Here is a 15,846-nt window from a genome sequence, read left to right as displayed (position 1 = left end):
TCGACTCTCGTTAACTACGGTTAAAATTAGGTTCTCCTAGACAGCCCTTTATAGACATAGGAAGATAGTCGTTCCGAATGTACATGGGACGTCTCGGGTGCAATAAGCACTGAGTTACTTGTACTCGGTCCGCGATGAAGGAAGCACGCGCCAAATATGCAGCAGCAGATGACCACAGCAAACACATATGCAGCTGTTACCCTCAAATTGGGATAGCGTCCAGAGCTCGATCTCAGTATTATGACCTTGAGCATTTGCCCAGTCTAATAAATGCGATTCCAAAGGCAAGGAGGAGAGCAGTGCAGCGGTCACAAAATCTTCAGGCTTTCCCAGCGATTTTCTTGGAACCACCACCCATAGCAAGCGGACGAAACAGAAGATCGGCGACCGAAAGAGTAAGATCACAGCACCAGCCAGGTCACTGACATGGCATCCAGACCCTAGCACGAGACTCAGAATTTCAAGTACTAGCATGCGGGGTAATCAGATTGGTATTAGTGACCGAGCCAGGCTGGCAAAATAATCGACTCAGCCCAAGGGTACATGCATGCATGTGCAAGTACTGCTGTTATTTACGATGCAATAGCCAGAACTCGTGACTTAGTTCCGGGACCACGCTTCACGATGGAAGATAATTAAATATTGCTGCGCTACTTACATCAGTACTGTTGAGACTGGCCGGAGCCTATGAGAAGGAACGACTTATCTTCCTTCGCGTATAAACTTGAAGGTCTGGCTAATTAGGGCCACCGCAACATTAAGGGTAGTCAACGCACAGACGACTACAAGCTCGCAAAAGAAGCTACCAGACGCAATGACCTGATTGTCGCAACATGTGCGAATGCACGACGACGTAACATGTTAAAGAAGTAAACGGAAATTGCGATTGTCCCATTCACCCGTCAGCGCATCTACCTGCGCACGGTTTCTCGCAACCTCATAACAAGTGAAATCATGGGTGCAGAGAAAGAAATCAAATTGAAGGCACTGGTCAAATTTATGGAAGAGTCCGACTCTGATAGATCAGGCAAAGATAATGACCACATTGGAGGAAGACGAATAGATGAGGTTGAGGAGGGGCAGGCTAGACTCTAGAGGGCTTTGGAGAGAAACGAAGGAAAAAATCATTAGAAGAGAGTGTGGGAATGGAACGGAGAGAAGGACGGAGGGGGCGGAGGGTCGCAGTGCACGTGCGTGGTCTTATGAGTGAACGGAGGGGGCACCCGAAATCATATTCGGCCATCAAAAACATAAACGCAGATATTCGTACTACTAATAAGCATACAAGCTTTAAATACCCTTATCTCGTACGCTGATCGACCCCAGGACAACTTAAGCTTGTAGCTATATAAGCGTCTTAACACGTTTGTTGCGGTATAAAAATATAGAAATTCTTGGCAAATTGTGACCAGTTATGATACTTTGCTGAGACCCCGGATGGATGGCTCCCCGGACACCTCGGAATACAATTGTTCTTCTACACAGACCTCGATGAGCTCACTCATCGGAGAGCCCTTCCAAGTATCGAGCTACCCTGTTCCAACCAAAATAAGGCACGAAAAAGTACACAATCCCACATATGCGTCATACAGCCGTGATTTTCCCGGACATGCAACAGTGACCGTCCAGGCAGAAGGCATACATATCGTTGATGTGAGTTTTCTGGACTCCTGCAGAGACGCGTTGATGAAAATTCTATATTTTCAGCTATCTGAACTTCATACAGTAGTCTCGCACACCTGTGGATCTAATGTCTCATTCTCTGGACCTGCGAGCAGCCGGTGCACACTAGAGGATGATGAGCGTATATGCACAACCTATGCACTCGTCTCTTCCGCACCAGAGGTTGCTGTGAAGAACAGGGACCGGACAGTATGGATTATGAAGCAGAAAATATTAGGTGGCACCTTGGGTAAAAGTGACAAACGCGAAATTGTGGTATGTCTCGCTCATTAAAACATCCCAAATTATATCCTACACTGACGGAATCATTAGTTGCCTCACGAAGTCGCGCGCATCTACTCAAACGATAAAAGTTCAAACATTTTACTCGTATCTTCCACTGGTGATATCAGTGTCGCAGATGATGAGTTGAACATACAGTCCACTCTCGTATGTCCACATCAACAAAATTTCCTGGACGTATTCTTCTTCCCTGGCACATCATGTACTTTTTTGCCGCCTCATGAAAACCCTCCAGACACCATGATGGTGTTCTGCTCGAGCTCTGACTCCACGCTGCTTCTGTCCATTGTATCTGTTACCGGCAAGAATATGACCATCATCGGCCAAAACCAGGTTTCGATCTCCCATGGAGTACCGGGACGGAAAACAGAACACCACGTATTTGCCCTTTCTTGTGGTCCCTGTGGGGTGTTGAGCTACATAAGTGAGCTTCTGTGTCTATTGTGATTTGAAGGTGTCTCATACCGTCAAGATGAATCCCATACTTGGGCTGCTTATCAGCTCGAGGTAAACAACCTAACAATATCCATGACACAGATTCGCGAAACATTAGCTCTGGCCCAATTATCGCATTCGAATGCCCATTCTTTTGGACGCGGCATGTGTCTCCTTTCACTGGGTTCCTCGTTGGTTCTCCTCGCTGCTATGACCGCTACGCCATCGTCAGAGATATCAATCCTTCTCTGGGACATGCGCTACGGTGTAGTTATCGCATCGCATGCTATCCCAATCCCATCCACTATTGCGCCGAGCATCAAACAGGGCATTAATATGAGCTTATTGCTCGCAGATGCAGGGCAAGTCTTATTAACGTTGTGCCCTGCAAATATTTCACGGACCGCCTCATCGACCTCCGAGTCTCCATATCGTTCGATAGTTTACATCATTCCCCTGGATCCGAACTTGAAATCTACCATTGCTGGTGCAATCGGAAAAACCCACGCAACTTCTGAATGGCTGGCACCGAATCCTAAAGCTGAAACGCTAGCGGAAAATGACCCTAGATCTAAACTGCTTGTCGACATGTCAAATCATTTGCAGCACAATGAACCCCATAAGGCGGATGAAGCATTTTTCAGATGGGCCAAGGCACACACCTCAGCTAGTGGGTCACCCTCAAGTAATGCACTGTCAATCTCGACACCGGTGCGCAGTTACAGCCTCGATCGGAATTTCTGATGCCAAGTTTGACAATAGGACGGAGCGGCGTTGGAAGCTCTTTATGGTTACAGTTTTGTCAAAGAGCTTTTAGCCCTCTTCTTTACAAAAGAGTACACTGACAAGCCTCAATATTCTCCGCGTGTCATTCGGCACTTGATTGAGAGTCGCGTCGTCAGCGCAGGCATGGTGGACGGCAGACTTCTCACAGCACTAAAACAATACGGCGACTGGGTGAGTGATTCCTGTCTCTAGCATGATAAAGTCAATAATAGCTTGTGCAATAGGAAAGCATCATGTTGTCGTTCAACTCAGTAGTCGATATCTCCGAGGACGAGATGATTTCCCTAGCCAAGGCGCTTCTTGATGAGCAGCGAGAGCCACAGCCCGATCCAGAGGTCATGAATGTGGATAGCAATAAGGCCTGGACCCCAACTCTATCGGCTTATATGCTGATGTGCGTCTCATATCCAACGTCTCCTGCTGCACTGCGTCTGGCCATCAGAAAACACTTGCCAGATGCACAAGATCTCATTTTGATCTTAGAATTGCTGGACGGCTGGACAGTTGGTGGAACCGAGGAGTACATTCGTACCCTTTTAAAATCTGTGGCATCGAATACCTCAATAGAACACCGTGGCGGTGCGGCCCCGCCGTACGATAAGGTATGCTTGCATCCAGTGGCCAAGGAGTCTAACGCTCTACCTCTACAGACAATATCATTCCTGCAAGTCTTGTTGGACGCTTCGTTTGTTTCCCTATTGCAATTCCCTCCGTCGCACGATTTGCTTCGAAGTATCATGTCGCATATAGAACCCGAGATAGGGCTTCATGAGCGTGTGGGGAACCTTCGAGGGGCATTGGAACCCTTCGCCAAAGCTCAGAACCGAATAGTGAAGGAGAGGGCTGAAGGAACGCCGAAGGAAACTCCGAACGAATGGAGAAAAAGACGCAAACATCAAGAACAACAGATTGCGCTCGGTGTTGGGCTGTATAGATTGGAGGAGCTTGTTATCTAGCGCAGATCTGTATCTCCTAGAATTCCGTGTTGGATGAGTGCTGTGCTCTGCAATGATTATCTCAAACAAAATTTACAAGTCAAGCCTCTAGACGCTGAGGTTGAAAATGTTTCTTCACAAGGAGGCGTTCTGTTGAAATATTAAAGGGGCATCAGTGGAACATCATGAATGTATCAACGGTATGGACAATTGATAGCAATGAGCGCTGACTCCTGCACTTGAAATTGTCAGTGGTCTTTGTCGACCTGGTTGTTCAGGTCCTGGGCTGCATTGTTCGGAGCCCGTCACGAACGTCATTTCATCAAAAGCCGACTTGCCGGATGTACAATCGCAAAGGTGTCACCTCGTGCCCGACCAACAAAGCTCAATGTTGGCATTTTGAAAATCAGTTGCCAACTGTCATAAAATTTTTGTGACCGACAAATACAATACACATTTCATCTTCTCGTACGTTTAGAGTCTGACTGTCCAGGAGAACTCCACACACTCCGGAACCTTGGAATTTCAGCGTCGAACCTAGTACACATGTGTTAATGCAATGCATCATTTGGGTAGAGATGAACACACCATATCCAATTCTGTCTTATTAATTGTGTGTGGTTAAGTCGGCCCTGGGACAGCGACCAGTCACGAATTGCCTTGGCAAGCTTGTCATCAGGATAGATATAGTTGTAACGGAAAATGGTGATCATGACTAGATGAGTGCGAATTCTTGGTACATGGGTAGCGGTAGAATAACCTCCGCACACCATTATCCAACCATTCTCGACTGAGGGGTCCCAGGAGAAGTGTTCTGAGGATATGGACAATTGTGGGCGGGGCGTGACCCCCGTAGTGTCCAGAGGAATGGACCAACAGTGACGATCGCCCACCCACCTCTTCTCGTCCAAAAGAAATAGTTGGGGACGAGCGGCATGTTCCGGCCCGAACACTGCGTAGACTCTCCAACCCCTCTGCACATACTTTGCGACGGCATTCAATTGGTTCGACCCGGGGATTTGGATGGCCATTCGCTCCTCGAAGGTTGCAACGGGGTAAAAGGAATAAGCTGCGTTGAACGTAATGATATTCATCACGCAAGCTACGAGTACAGTGTCAAAAATATTCAAAGGAAAAGCGACAATTTGACAAACTTGAATGAAATTGCGTGATAGTCTGGATAGGATTGCACTTTGTTGCGATGATTTGAACCTTGAGCACTACCGTCTCTGTGTCCATAGCTACAGAGCGCGTGAACGTGTAAACACCAGCGACATCAGAGTATTCCATGTCTGGTTCATGATTGATCATCATCTCTCCGTTTTGGTCGACTCTTCTTGCTGTGCCGTCCCAGTCAGCTGAAACTTCATCATGCCAATCCTGTTGCTGCCACGACTCAGGTTGGAATTTATACCCAACAGAGTCGAGCCACTCTAGCGCCTCGTAAACGTGACCAGGATGAGCGTAGAGGTCAAGGTCTGATTCGGGATAAAAGCTCCTATCAAGGAACTGCAACGCATTGGAGCCTGAAATGACTAGTCCGGTGCGTGCTTGGAGGGATCGAAATGCGAGGGGATCCGGGAAATAACGAGACAAGTGTCGGTTGATATTGTACGCACGGCGGGTGAAGTGAGTTACTGCCTCATGTGCACGACGACATGTGCGCGAAAGCCACACGAGGGTGCGAGGGCTCAGATCACATAAAATGAGGTCGTAAATCGGTGCTGTGGAAAAGACTTCTTGCAGAATGCACACTGGCAACGGTCGCGGGGGTTCTGGCTCCCACATCATGCGATAGTGAGGGTAAGTAAAAGACTGAAACTGAGGTGTCAAGAGTCCCAGGACCTAGGATAGGGACTGGTTTAGCAAGGTTCCGGACGTCTTAGTCATCCGTGGCTGATTCCTCTCCTTTCTTTGTCCTGCATCCAGCGTTTTTTTGCAATTTTTCGAGCGCGCCTATCGGCGTTGAAGCAGTATCCTATGGGTCATTTGTTGCCTCGTCGTACGTGCGGGGCTTTCCGAGCCGCAACATGTTGAGATTTTGACTCGTGATGCGAATCAATCTCACAAGCCGTTGAGTGTGATCTTTGCATGGTTTGCATTTTGTTGACTTCTCCCTGGTAACTGATGGAGGTCCTGGGATGCCCGGAGGGATGTGACGAATACTTTTTGCATACTAAATGAGTCAAATTTACCACATCAAAAAATATACAGAATAAGTACAGTTTTGCATGCACAATACCAAAAAAATCAAGGTGCAAAGGAACGCGAAGCACTCCGCTTGTTTCCTGTGCCGAGGGTGTGGGCTAGTATCTCTGATTCCAGAACTTTTACTTCGTCTTCAAGTCGCCGACGTTGTTTTGAGAGCATTTGCAGGCGTCTTTCTTCGCGCTTATTTGAGGTGGGTGCTGTCGCGACTCTAGACTGCATGGCCTGTGCAACTTCAACCTTCGCACGTCAAGTCATGCTGTGCAAGACAAGAGGTAAATTGCTCACCTTGCTTTGAATCAAGCCCTCTCGACGAGTTAAAGCATTAAGACCTTTCTCTGCACGGTCGATAAGTTCATTGATCTGAGGCTCAATCTCGTCTGCAAGATCAGCTTTATATTTGTGCACTGTGCCCTCGTCGATTAGAAGGAATACCTGTAACGAGTTACACGTTGTGTACTTGTAGGGAGCTAATATGGTGTTACCCTTTGGCTTTCAAGGACCTTGCGCATGCGGGGCAGATCAAATGTTCCGTTTCGAAGAAGTTGTTGAGCTTCATGCGCCTGATGATGGTGATGTGAACTATAGCACGTTATAATATCCACCTAGTTCTCCCACCTCTTCGCAGCAATCTTCCATAGCAAGGACGCACTCGCGGAGGTTTGGCGAACAAACGACATTGACATCACCACGATATGGCTCGAGGCCACCTGTAAACACGGATTCTCTTGGTCTCGGTAACGTCGACGATCTTGACATCGAGGTACAAGATTATTACGACACGACGCGTTGCCTATTATCGGCAAACGCGAGTCGGGAGATAGCGGAGTTTCAAAAATATGTATATAATGAGCTGTAAATTTTCAGAGTGAAGTTCTTCAGTGTCCATTCAACCACCTGAAGCGTTAGCTAACAGCACAGAGGTTCGTTCTTCTGGATGGCGTTGTTACTTTCTGGTTGATGGAGCGAGGCGCTCTTCGGGGTGCTCACAAGATTGAGCGTTGTTGCTTAGTTCGCTCTCGTTATATCCTTTGCGATGAGTCCACCTTACGGTGTTGATTTGTTGCAGAAGATGAGGGCTGAGCTATTGTGATGGTGCGGCGTCATATTCCTGTATCTTCCGTACCCGCTTTCCTTTGGGAAAGTTGCTACTATGTGGCCTTGACGGTCGGGTGAAACCATGACGCATACATATCTTTCTATCAGAAGTACTTAGTCCTAGTCTTTGTATCTGTACATATCCAATGAAACCCTGATACTACTTTGATCCGTTATAACAACTTTGAATTTGAGAATTGGATGTAATTTTTCGATGCGGCTTCGTCCCTCAGCTAGATCATCCGAGATGTTCATTTTGTGAACAACATTGTAAAACGTGGGAACTTTCCAGATATGGGAAATTTCTCGTCAAAGTGGCAACCAAACCTTATCTCATCTCCTGATTTCTGCCTTTTGACTCTTGTTCATCGTTTTCTTTCTCTAACGACGACAGTCTTATCATGGCACAAGCTCAGATTCCTACCTTTAAGCTGGTCCTTGGTGAGTGTTTACATTCATCTTGCTTGCAGTGATCACGATGCTGATGTTCTGTGGCTCATTCTTGATGATCTTGATTTTGTGTTTCTTTCCAAACATCGCGTGCTTCGTATTGCACTATCTGTCGCGTCTTTGATGGGGAAAATCAGTCGGTGATGGTGGTACCGGCAAGACCACGTTCGTGAAGGTGAGTGATACAGTTCCGCGTCTGAGCGATCACAATCTGATTTGCCCGATACTTAGCGCCATCTCACTGGTGAATTCGAAAAGAAGTACATCGGTAGGTCATGCGCCTTGAAATCGCAGAGCAGCTATAATAATCCGGTACCGGTTGATCTTCTCTTTGTATAGCCACTCTCGGTGTCGAAGTCCACCCACTTTCCTTCTCCACAAATTTCGGCACGATCTGTTTCAATGTCTGGGATACTGCTGGACAGGAAAAGTTTGGTGGTCTTCGTGATGGATATTACATCCAGGGCCAGTGTGGCATTATCATGTTCGATGTCACTTCCAGAATCACCTATAAGAATGTGCCAAATTGGCACCGCGATCTTGAGCGTGTTTGCGAAAACATTCCCATTGTATTGTGCGGAAACAAGGTTGATGTCAAGGTCAGTCAGGATCATGTCTTCTGCGTGGCCACTTTTGACTCGATCGTATAATTCAGGAGCGCAAAGTGAAGACAGGCGCTGTCACATTTAACCGCAAAAAGAACCTGCCTTACTTTGAAATTTCCGCCAAATCAAACTACAACTTCGAGAAACCGTTCCTGTGGCTTGCAAGGAAGCTGGTTGGGTACGTCCATTCTCAACTAGCGCCGCTTCCATTTCGTTGACAAACATCATGCAGTAACCATGACCTAGATTTCGTAGCGGCCCCTGCCCTGGCCCCGGCCGAGGCTCACGTTGACCCTGAGTTGATGAAACAATACGAGGAAGAGTTGAAGAAGGTATGTCACTATTTTCCTGTCTATGGAGTGCTAATCGCTCAATCGTACTTGTGCCAGGCGGAGGCTGTCCCGCTTCCGGAAGAGGACGATGAACTGTAATCTCGTGATTCATCATATACTTACGCTTTGATACGACCGTTTCATCCCATATTGTGGTTTTCATATTAAATCTCTCATCGATCAGCCACCAATCCAATCGATACATTCTTTCTTACTCTTTTTCCTGCTTAGCGCAAATGCAATTACCCACATTCATGAAACGTTTTCGGACCGCACACACGGTTACTTCTCCTGCAAGTTGTGGCAATAGAACTTGCAGCTGATTGTTCGGAATACAGTTGCGATCATGCCCCGTTACCCCCATCTGACAATCTCTCTATGCCCAGCATCAGTCCACTGAGTTCCAACGGTGTAAGTTGGAGGTACAAATTTTGAGAGAGAATCCAGCCCTCCCGTTCAGATGCCTGCCATCGGACGAAGGCATCCAGCGTAGTTTTTGAATCAAGGCCGATTCTCTTGAACTCCTGAATCTTGGGCCCCAAGTCGGGCCGCAAGGAGCTCAAGAAATCCCTCACATAACCATCGGGATCCGTATTGCCGCACGTTCCCCGTGGAGTCACGATATCGTGTGTCGTCCTTTCTTCTCTGTGAACAAAGGGTTCACACCTTGTCAACGTCCTGGAGCTCTGTACTTTCATTAAAACTAGCTTGAGAAGCAAAATTTCACTCGCTGTGGAATCTGCGTGATTGAGCACTTTTTTGAATCTGATAATTGCCTCATCATCTTGCTGATTGAAAGACCATCAGATTAGTCATGTTGTCGACGCATAGCGATCACTAACATACCCAATGGATGAGATCATCAAAACCTTCGCCTTCATCGTCTTGTTCCCTTTCAAGTTCTCGATCTTTGTTGATAGCCCTACTGCGACGCTGCGCGGATTGCCGACGGGTAACGCAACCAGTAGAAGTTACCTGAAATCATTAAGCTTGATGACTAGATATTCAGATGAGGTTGAACGCCAGTGACACCCGCACCTTGCTGGCAGTGGTAGCCGTTGTGGAAGAATATTGTGTGCAAAGTCGGCGTGTGGAGGACCGACGATCATGATGGCGCATTGATGTGATTGTGGCACTAGTATGCACTAGTGGTTGGCGGTATCTTTAGATAAGAAATTCGGACAAGGAAATCGATCCGATTAGAAGGACTCATAAGCGGATAAATCGACGACCACGCCTCCAGGATCGTATTGCCCCTGTCGACCCCACATGCATTTATAACCTCCGAGGACCGTCAGAACAGGGGCATATGCTGCGAAACATACCACACAAACTTCCGAATGTTTACAAGATTTGATGGATAGCGCTTGATTGCTGTGGGTTTAAACAATTGCACTACCACCTCCACAGCAGCTTCCAAACGATAAGCTGTAATTCGGACTTGACAGAAAACTTGCCTTCACAGCTTCAGTTATGATATAAGCTCTCATCGGCTTTCAGCGGCACCACACATAGACGCCGGCAAGCATCTCCAAATGGGCCGTTGAATTCAAGTGCCATTATGATTTTTTAGGTTCTTTCGTGATGATCATCGATTTAGAAGTGGAACGTTAGCGTGACGAAAGAAAACACAGCAAACGATACCGATCAGGCTGGTTTGCACCATGTGCGACAACGTGCAGGCGCTTGCTAGGAAGCCTAGGCTGATCGGAACTGTGCGTTGATCGATCCCTCGAGCACGCTCAACTGGTGGGCGCTAGGTGGATCTTCAATGCTGTACTGGCAGAGAATTATGGCCTGAATAAGCATCCATAGCCTTATCATGTAGATAGCCAACGAAGCAATATTTTAGCCGCCAGCAACGACAATAGGATTACGCGTCGTGCGGCTTTATTGCTACTATTCAGCTTGTCGTGCAGACGCCTGACTAGTAGGATCCAGGCGCTAATGGAGACCCTACATATCACGAATTACTGCGGTGATTTCGGGTATGGTGCACCTGAAATGATCCGTGGACTCGTGTTGCAGCTGTCAAGTTGACGGTATGTAGATGACCCTGCAACAGAACTTGAGCACACAAGTCGAAGCTTGGCCTCGGCCCCTTGGCTACTATGATCTTGGGTGGAACGTTCACAGGTTGCCACCAAGTTGTGACAGGCTGCAGCTTGCCATGTGCCGCATGCACCGAGTGCCAAATGCCACTCAACCTATTCTCGAGGCTCGAGCGTCTGAGAAGTATCGCGCGAGATTCGAATTTCCAACTCAACCGTGATACGATGAGCGTCAATGATAATTTTATATATGAACCAACAAACGCGTGGCCTCCCAATTGAGCGCTTGTCTGGAGCGTAAATGAAAGAATATGTAGAAAATTCAGCAAGGACTCAGCGACACTATTGCTCGTGATATGAGTCCCTTGGCGCCGGTTGTTGTCAGCCCCAGTTGGCCTGAACAAGCCGTGGATTCTTTGAGGAGCACGTGAACGGCTCAGGTACCAAAACTGTCATACACATACTCAAGTTGACAACCAGACCTCGCACCCACTTCAGTTTCTCCCAAGTTCAGCCTTCAACAATATGCCAGTCGAAAACACATACTCTCTCATAACAGATCAAACACCAACAGAAGCTGCTCAGGCAACCAAATATTGCTTGTATTGCAATAACCCACTCGATTCATCCAATGCTGTGCTCATGCAGGACGACCACGATTCCAACACTATGTGTGCTTGGTGTCGTGATATGCAACCACAAGGACAACAAGATAATGATGCCTTCGCAGATGATGATACCGGCGCTTCATTTACCCGAACTACGCTTACCACTGTCTCTGGCCAGTTGAATAGCGCACCGCTCGGTCATATTGCAGACTTGCAAGGCATCTTTGGTCACGATATGGACTTAGACGATGCTCCTACACCTAGTTCAACAATTTCTTCTCTCTGTCCTACAATTTCTATCCCATCTTTCCCCCATTCTACGTGTTCGCAGTCGCCCATACCCGTCACCCCAAAACCCATCCACACTCATGCTACCACATCGTCAAGACCCCTGTCCAACCAGTCCCGCAATAACGTCTCCACGGATTCTCATTCTCTGCGTATAAATACCTCCTACTCTTCTCCAAACCCCCTTCTTGACATCACGCATATTCGTGTGCGCTCTCAAGGCCATCACTGTTTATATCCTGGTGCTGTGTTCCAAGGTACACAGAAAAGCGGCAGGAATAGCTATGAAGTGAATGTCAACATCGTTGTACGTCGAGACTGAGGATTAATCTTAATGTTCAGCGATGCTCATTTTCCTACTAGGATGTAGACTTTTCTTCCTCGTTTCTTTGTGGATATCTCCGCATCCGCGGCTTGACCGATGACTGGCCTGAATTGACCACTTATTTTGACGCAGAAATCATAGGAAGTCGTTATGGATTCTTGACCCAAAATTGGGGCGCCAATGAACAAGAGGACATGGTTCACTGGCAGCGCTTCCCTGCATTCCGACATGTAAAAAATGAGTTGAAAAAACCTAACCTGACCATCCCCGATCGTGATCGTGGCGCGGTCTTCATGAGATGGAAGGAACGGTTCTTGGTACCCAATCACAGAGTACAAGATATCAATGGCGCGAGCTTCGCAGGTGAGCGCCTGTCTTTTTATTTGGCGCGGGTCACAACGTGGCCGGCCCGACAAGGATCTGCAGTTTCTGATATAACAATACGTGCTTCTACGGTGACCAGGCTTTTATTATGTTTGTGTCGATTTCAACCCCCAGCCTCCTTCATCGGCCTCCGCGCTTCGCCCAGTCACACAATCTGTTCCGTTCGAGAAGGATGGAATCAATGATTCGCCGTTGTCCCATTCGCCATCTCTCGGGAAAACGGAGACGACCCCTACTGTGCGGAAGCGGAGGGATTCCAGCGTCAGACGAGGAGGTCGAGGCCTATCAGTTGGTCCACGTTCTCATCCTCCTGCTGCAACAATGAGCGGATTTTACTTCCATCAGAACTCTGAACCGTACGTATATGCCATTTTTGAGTTTGATACTTCTAACCGACCCTGCTAGATATCAACAGCTGTCACTCAGTCACGTCCCGGAACGCTTTAGCTCCAACTTTGAGTTTCGATGAGAAGCTCAGGGGTGGAGCGTTGCCTCGCTTGTATGGTAAAAACGCACTACGCACGGAATACTGGACTGAACTTAATTCATTTGTGGCAAGGCTCTGTCTGAGTATGTTGATTTTTAGTTACCCTCCTGCTTGCTGTCCTGATATCATCTTTCACTCATTCTCTGTATTTGATGTGTTCTACATGACATGCAGTCTTATCTTAGTCTTCCACTCTCGGTGCCGTCATTCTAAACTTGGTACTGACGAGCATCGCCAAGGAGAATCTAATATCAATGATTGAGTGAACCACAAATCTTCCAAGGCAAGGAATATCCTATTTGGATACACGTAGACGTAAAACTCGACGTTGTACTACACGATTCTCCCGTACAATGACTTGGATGTCAACCATTTGTCCGGACCTTGTCGGAACAAGGTACAGCCTTGGACCTATACTCCCATAGGCGTGTTACCATGCTGCGCAACCTTCTTTCTACTCACGACCAACTGTCAAACATGAATCGCGATACACCCCGAGTGGTTATAGTTGGTGCAGGGTATGTTCTTGCTGTCATGTCATAGGCTATGATATTTATTCGAGCACGACAGTGTTGCCGGGATCACCATGGCTGTGAATCTGAGAAACAAGTTGCACCATAATAACTTCGTGGTGAGCCATCCTAAACAATATCCTGTAGGGTACGAACTTGACCTTTTTCAGATTTATGAAAAGGCGGAATCCATCGGTGGGACGTGGCGAGTAAGTCACTAGTCATTCACAGCATTGCGCAGAATTAAATTCATTGTGCCTTACAGGACAACACATATCCTGTATGATAGTAACTTCTCATTAAACTTGACTATTTAATCTTCCACCAGGGTTGTGGGTCCGACGTTCCTGGGCACTGGTATTCGCTTTCGACGGAACCAAATCCATACTGGGAGAACTACTACATCACACAGCCCGAGATACGCACATACTGGGAGGAGATATATCAAAAATACGACCTGGCTTCCCGCACAGTATTCAATACTTGCGTTAAGCTTGTTGAATGGGATGAAGAAAAGGGCGTGCATAACCTAACCTTAGAAGATGTAACATCTGGTCAGATGATACAAATCCAAGCGGAAGTTGTTATCCAGGCTGTCGGATTTTTTACAGCGCCGAAATATCCGGATATTCCTGGAAAGGAGAAATTCACAGGACCACTCTGGCATTCTTCCCAGTGGAGGCATGACGTAGATTTGAAAGACATGACTGTCGGCGTTATCGGCAATGGCTGCTCTGCGTAAATTGCTGCTGATCATATGCCACGTCTTAAATAATTTTTGCCCTACAGAACTCAGTTCGTACCGGTCATCGCTGCCGAGCCTACCACTCGGGTCATAAACTTTTGTCGCACCCCACAATGGATCGCGCTCAGGGTATGATTTTATTCTTGTGCTCGATATCGTGCTGAATGGTGAATCACTCAAGTCGAACTACCATTACTCAAATTGGGCCAAGTGGGCATTCGCCCATGTTCCGTTTCTCATGTACGCATATAGATGCTTCATGATGATAACGGTACAACTTCAGACATTTCTCGTTTTGGCTGAAACTGACTTTTTAAACCCCAGGGTGATCTTTTATGGGGCGTTTTCTTGGCGAATTCACCTATCAATACAGTCTTCAAAAAGGTAACATCAATTTCTCTGTCTATCCGATTATGATATCTCTAATAATGATGTTCAGCTCTTAACGTGGTACATCCGAAGCACCGCACCAGCAAAATACCACGATAACCTGGTTCCCACCTACCGTGAGCAATTTACAATATTGATGATCGTGACTTGACAGCTGCGAAATAGCTCCTGGATGCAAACGCCTGGTTCTTGACTCTAACTACCTGGCCGCTTTGCATCAGCCCAATGTTGATTTGAATTGGACCGGAATCCAAGAAATTGTCGAGGATGGCATCGTTCTCAAGACTGGTGACAAAGTACCACTTGACGCAATCATCTTTAGTACCGGTTTTTACTTGGTGATTTTCAATCTGGCAATAACCCTCACGTGTACTTAATGTCTGATATTGTGTAGGTCGAACGCGAAATAGTTTTCCGCGGAATCGGTGGCCGCACTCTGAAGCATTACTTTGAATCAGAAGGTGGCTATTACGGAACGGTTTTCCCTGGGTTTCCAAACCTGTTCACAATCGTGGGTTAGTGGTTGGCTGATTCAAGGTTTCTTCCATTGCAATTTGACATCCGATAAATTTGTCAGGGCCCAACAGTGCTTCGGCTCATGCTTCCCTTATTTTCATCATTGAGACTCAGGTATGTGTTTTTAGAAAGTTGGAGTTATTGTGATCTAACATGAGGTCATGTCACACTAGGTCGGCTACATTCTCAAGCTGATGAAGCCTATCATCAATGGCAAGGCGAAATCACTCCAAGTCACCCAAAAGGCTACAACCTCTTACAACACCTGGATTCAAAAGCGTATGGAGAGTACCGTATTCTTTTCTTGTTTTTCATACTATCGAGGCGACAATCAGGCGAGCGCCAAAAATTTAGCCACGTTCCCTGGTATGATGTCGCTCTACTGGTGGATCACGCGAAAGCCACGTTGGGATGATTTCAAGGTGGTGGGTGGAGAGCAGTGGTTTTACCAGCAAAGGAAAGTAGCGCTGACGAACTATGCACTTGTTGGTTTGATGGTTTCCATCGTTGGTTACATTTTCTCCGTGCTCTGGAAGCTTGTCCCCGGACTCAAGCTTCTTTTCGGGTGAGATGAGAATTCAAATAACGTAGTTTGTGCTACTATTTATTATTTATACGTATCGTCGACTCGTTAGTTAGGTGTAGACCTGCTGAGCGCTGATGATTGATAATGTAACGTCACACGCAATTGATGCCAATGCAACTGTATAGGGAGTCGCTTGTTTT

The 15,846-nt window shown here is 47.0% G+C and overlaps 8 protein-coding genes across 8 annotated transcripts; 4 read left to right on the top strand and 4 right to left on the bottom strand.

Moving 5' to 3' along the window:
- Positions 1-33: 33 nt before the first annotated feature.
- On the bottom strand, positions 34-748 carry F5147DRAFT_96119 (uncharacterized protein). Its single transcript, XM_041444495.1, has one exon. The coding sequence runs from the start codon at positions 472-474 to the stop codon at positions 115-117; it is 360 nt and encodes a 119-aa protein (XP_041294938.1). The 5' UTR covers positions 475-748; the 3' UTR covers positions 34-114.
- A 714-nt stretch (positions 749-1,462) lies between these two features.
- On the top strand, positions 1,463-4,225 carry F5147DRAFT_686437 (uncharacterized protein). Its single transcript, XM_041436760.1, has 7 exons — positions 1,463-1,653; positions 1,708-1,938; positions 1,996-2,389; positions 2,438-3,111; positions 3,163-3,357; positions 3,411-3,788; positions 3,837-4,225. The coding sequence occupies exons 1-7, from the start codon at positions 1,492-1,494 to the stop codon at positions 4,140-4,142; spliced, it is 2,340 nt and encodes a 779-aa protein (XP_041294937.1). The 5' UTR covers positions 1,463-1,491; the 3' UTR covers positions 4,143-4,225.
- Positions 4,226-4,533: 308 nt separating this feature from the next.
- Positions 4,534-6,268, bottom strand: F5147DRAFT_793542 (uncharacterized protein). Its single transcript, XM_041443119.1, has 2 exons — positions 5,276-6,268; positions 4,534-5,223 (listed from the first exon to the last, which is right to left on the bottom strand). The coding sequence occupies exons 1-2, from the start codon at positions 5,910-5,912 to the stop codon at positions 4,673-4,675; spliced, it is 1,188 nt and encodes a 395-aa protein (XP_041294936.1). The 5' UTR covers positions 5,913-6,268; the 3' UTR covers positions 4,534-4,672.
- F5147DRAFT_686430 (Spc19-domain-containing protein) lies at positions 6,192-7,106 on the bottom strand. The gene is made up of 4 exons (XM_041436759.1): positions 6,948-7,106; positions 6,815-6,892; positions 6,618-6,764; positions 6,192-6,569 (listed from the first exon to the last, which is right to left on the bottom strand). The coding sequence occupies exons 1-4, from the start codon at positions 7,086-7,088 to the stop codon at positions 6,372-6,374; spliced, it is 564 nt and encodes a 187-aa protein (XP_041294935.1). The 5' UTR covers positions 7,089-7,106; the 3' UTR covers positions 6,192-6,371.
- A 722-nt stretch (positions 7,107-7,828) lies between these two features.
- On the top strand, positions 7,829-9,036 carry F5147DRAFT_793536 (GTP-binding nuclear protein RAN; the record flags this gene model as incomplete). Its single annotated transcript, XM_041443118.1, has 7 exons — positions 7,829-7,868; positions 8,015-8,052; positions 8,109-8,145; positions 8,217-8,476; positions 8,533-8,660; positions 8,715-8,814; positions 8,872-9,036. 7 exons carry the CDS (start codon positions 7,829-7,831, stop codon positions 8,911-8,913), a joined length of 645 nt encoding a protein of 214 aa, XP_041294934.1. The 3' UTR covers positions 8,914-9,036.
- Positions 9,037-9,158: 122 nt separating this feature from the next.
- Positions 9,159-9,933, bottom strand: F5147DRAFT_771855 (uncharacterized protein; the record flags this gene model as incomplete). The annotated part of the gene is made up of 3 exons (XM_041441292.1): positions 9,159-9,602; positions 9,661-9,789; positions 9,853-9,933. The coding sequence occupies 3 exons, from the start codon at positions 9,931-9,933 to the stop codon at positions 9,159-9,161; spliced, it is 654 nt and encodes a 217-aa protein (XP_041294933.1).
- Positions 9,934-11,315: 1,382 nt separating this feature from the next.
- Positions 11,316-13,233, top strand: F5147DRAFT_686421 (vacuolar import and degradation protein-domain-containing protein). The gene is made up of 5 exons (XM_041436758.1): positions 11,316-12,068; positions 12,125-12,449; positions 12,550-12,826; positions 12,876-13,040; positions 13,132-13,233. Exons 1-4 carry the CDS (start codon positions 11,391-11,393, stop codon positions 12,937-12,939), a joined length of 1,344 nt encoding a protein of 447 aa, XP_041294932.1. The 5' UTR covers positions 11,316-11,390; the 3' UTR covers positions 12,940-13,040; positions 13,132-13,233.
- On the top strand, positions 13,234-15,837 carry F5147DRAFT_686411 (uncharacterized protein). Its single transcript, XM_041436757.1, has 13 exons — positions 13,234-13,475; positions 13,528-13,588; positions 13,640-13,678; positions 13,735-13,749; positions 13,798-14,207; positions 14,259-14,343; positions 14,396-14,485; positions 14,539-14,598; positions 14,654-14,720; positions 14,770-14,942; positions 14,999-15,119; positions 15,182-15,234; positions 15,294-15,837. The coding sequence occupies exons 1-13, from the start codon at positions 13,393-13,395 to the stop codon at positions 15,687-15,689; spliced, it is 1,653 nt and encodes a 550-aa protein (XP_041294931.1). The 5' UTR covers positions 13,234-13,392; the 3' UTR covers positions 15,690-15,837.
- The last annotated feature ends 9 nt before the right edge of the window (positions 15,838-15,846 follow it).

This window comes from Suillus discolor (genome assembly GCF_016758755.1).
Source record: "Suillus discolor strain FC423 chromosome Unknown F5147scaffold_17, whole genome shotgun sequence".
Lineage (NCBI taxonomy): Eukaryota > Fungi > Basidiomycota > Agaricomycetes > Boletales > Suillaceae > Suillus > Suillus discolor.
The sequence above is the reverse complement of the archived record's forward strand: the minus strand, read 5'-3'. Positions and strand labels throughout refer to the sequence as shown.

Bases quoted from the DNA above. Each gene is read 5' to 3' on its own strand.
- F5147DRAFT_793542 (XM_041443119.1), bottom strand. From the start codon at position 5,912: ATGATGTGGGAGCCAGAACCCCCGCGACCGTTGCCAGTGTGCATTCTG. The intron at 5,224-5,275 runs GTTTGTCAAATT...CTGTACTCGTAG, and splicing joins TATCACGCAATTTCATTCAA to CTTGCGTGATGAATATCATT.
- F5147DRAFT_686430 (XM_041436759.1), bottom strand. From the start codon at position 7,088: ATGTCAAGATCGTCGACGTTACCGAGACCAAGAGAATCCGTGTTTACA. The intron at 6,893-6,947 runs GTGGGAGAACTA...CACCATCATCAG, and splicing joins TGGAAGATTGCTGCGAAGAG to GCGCATGAAGCTCAACAACT. The intron at 6,570-6,617 runs GTGAGCAATTTA...TGACGTGCGAAG, and splicing joins AGGGCTTGATTCAAAGCAAG to GTTGAAGTTGCACAGGCCAT.
- F5147DRAFT_686437 (XM_041436760.1), top strand. From the start codon at position 1,492: ATGAGCTCACTCATCGGAGAGCCCTTCCAAGTATCGAGCTACCCTGTT. The intron at 1,939-1,995 runs GTATGTCTCGCT...CGGAATCATTAG, and splicing joins GTGACAAACGCGAAATTGTG to TTGCCTCACGAAGTCGCGCG. The intron at 3,112-3,162 runs GTGCGCAGTTAC...GTTTGACAATAG, and splicing joins CACTGTCAATCTCGACACCG to GACGGAGCGGCGTTGGAAGC.
- F5147DRAFT_686411 (XM_041436757.1), top strand. From the start codon at position 13,393: ATGCTGCGCAACCTTCTTTCTACTCACGACCAACTGTCAAACATGAAT. The intron at 14,344-14,395 runs GTATGATTTTAT...GAATCACTCAAG, and splicing joins CACAATGGATCGCGCTCAGG to TCGAACTACCATTACTCAAA. The intron at 15,120-15,181 runs GTTAGTGGTTGG...TAAATTTGTCAG, and splicing joins AAACCTGTTCACAATCGTGG to GGCCCAACAGTGCTTCGGCT.
- F5147DRAFT_686421 (XM_041436758.1), top strand. From the start codon at position 11,391: ATGCCAGTCGAAAACACATACTCTCTCATAACAGATCAAACACCAACA. The intron at 12,069-12,124 runs GTACGTCGAGAC...TTTTCCTACTAG, and splicing joins AAGTGAATGTCAACATCGTT to GATGTAGACTTTTCTTCCTC. The intron at 12,827-12,875 runs GTACGTATATGC...CGACCCTGCTAG, and splicing joins TTCCATCAGAACTCTGAACC to ATATCAACAGCTGTCACTCA.
- F5147DRAFT_96119 (XM_041444495.1), bottom strand. From the start codon at position 474: ATGCTAGTACTTGAAATTCTGAGTCTCGTGCTAGGGTCTGGATGCCAT.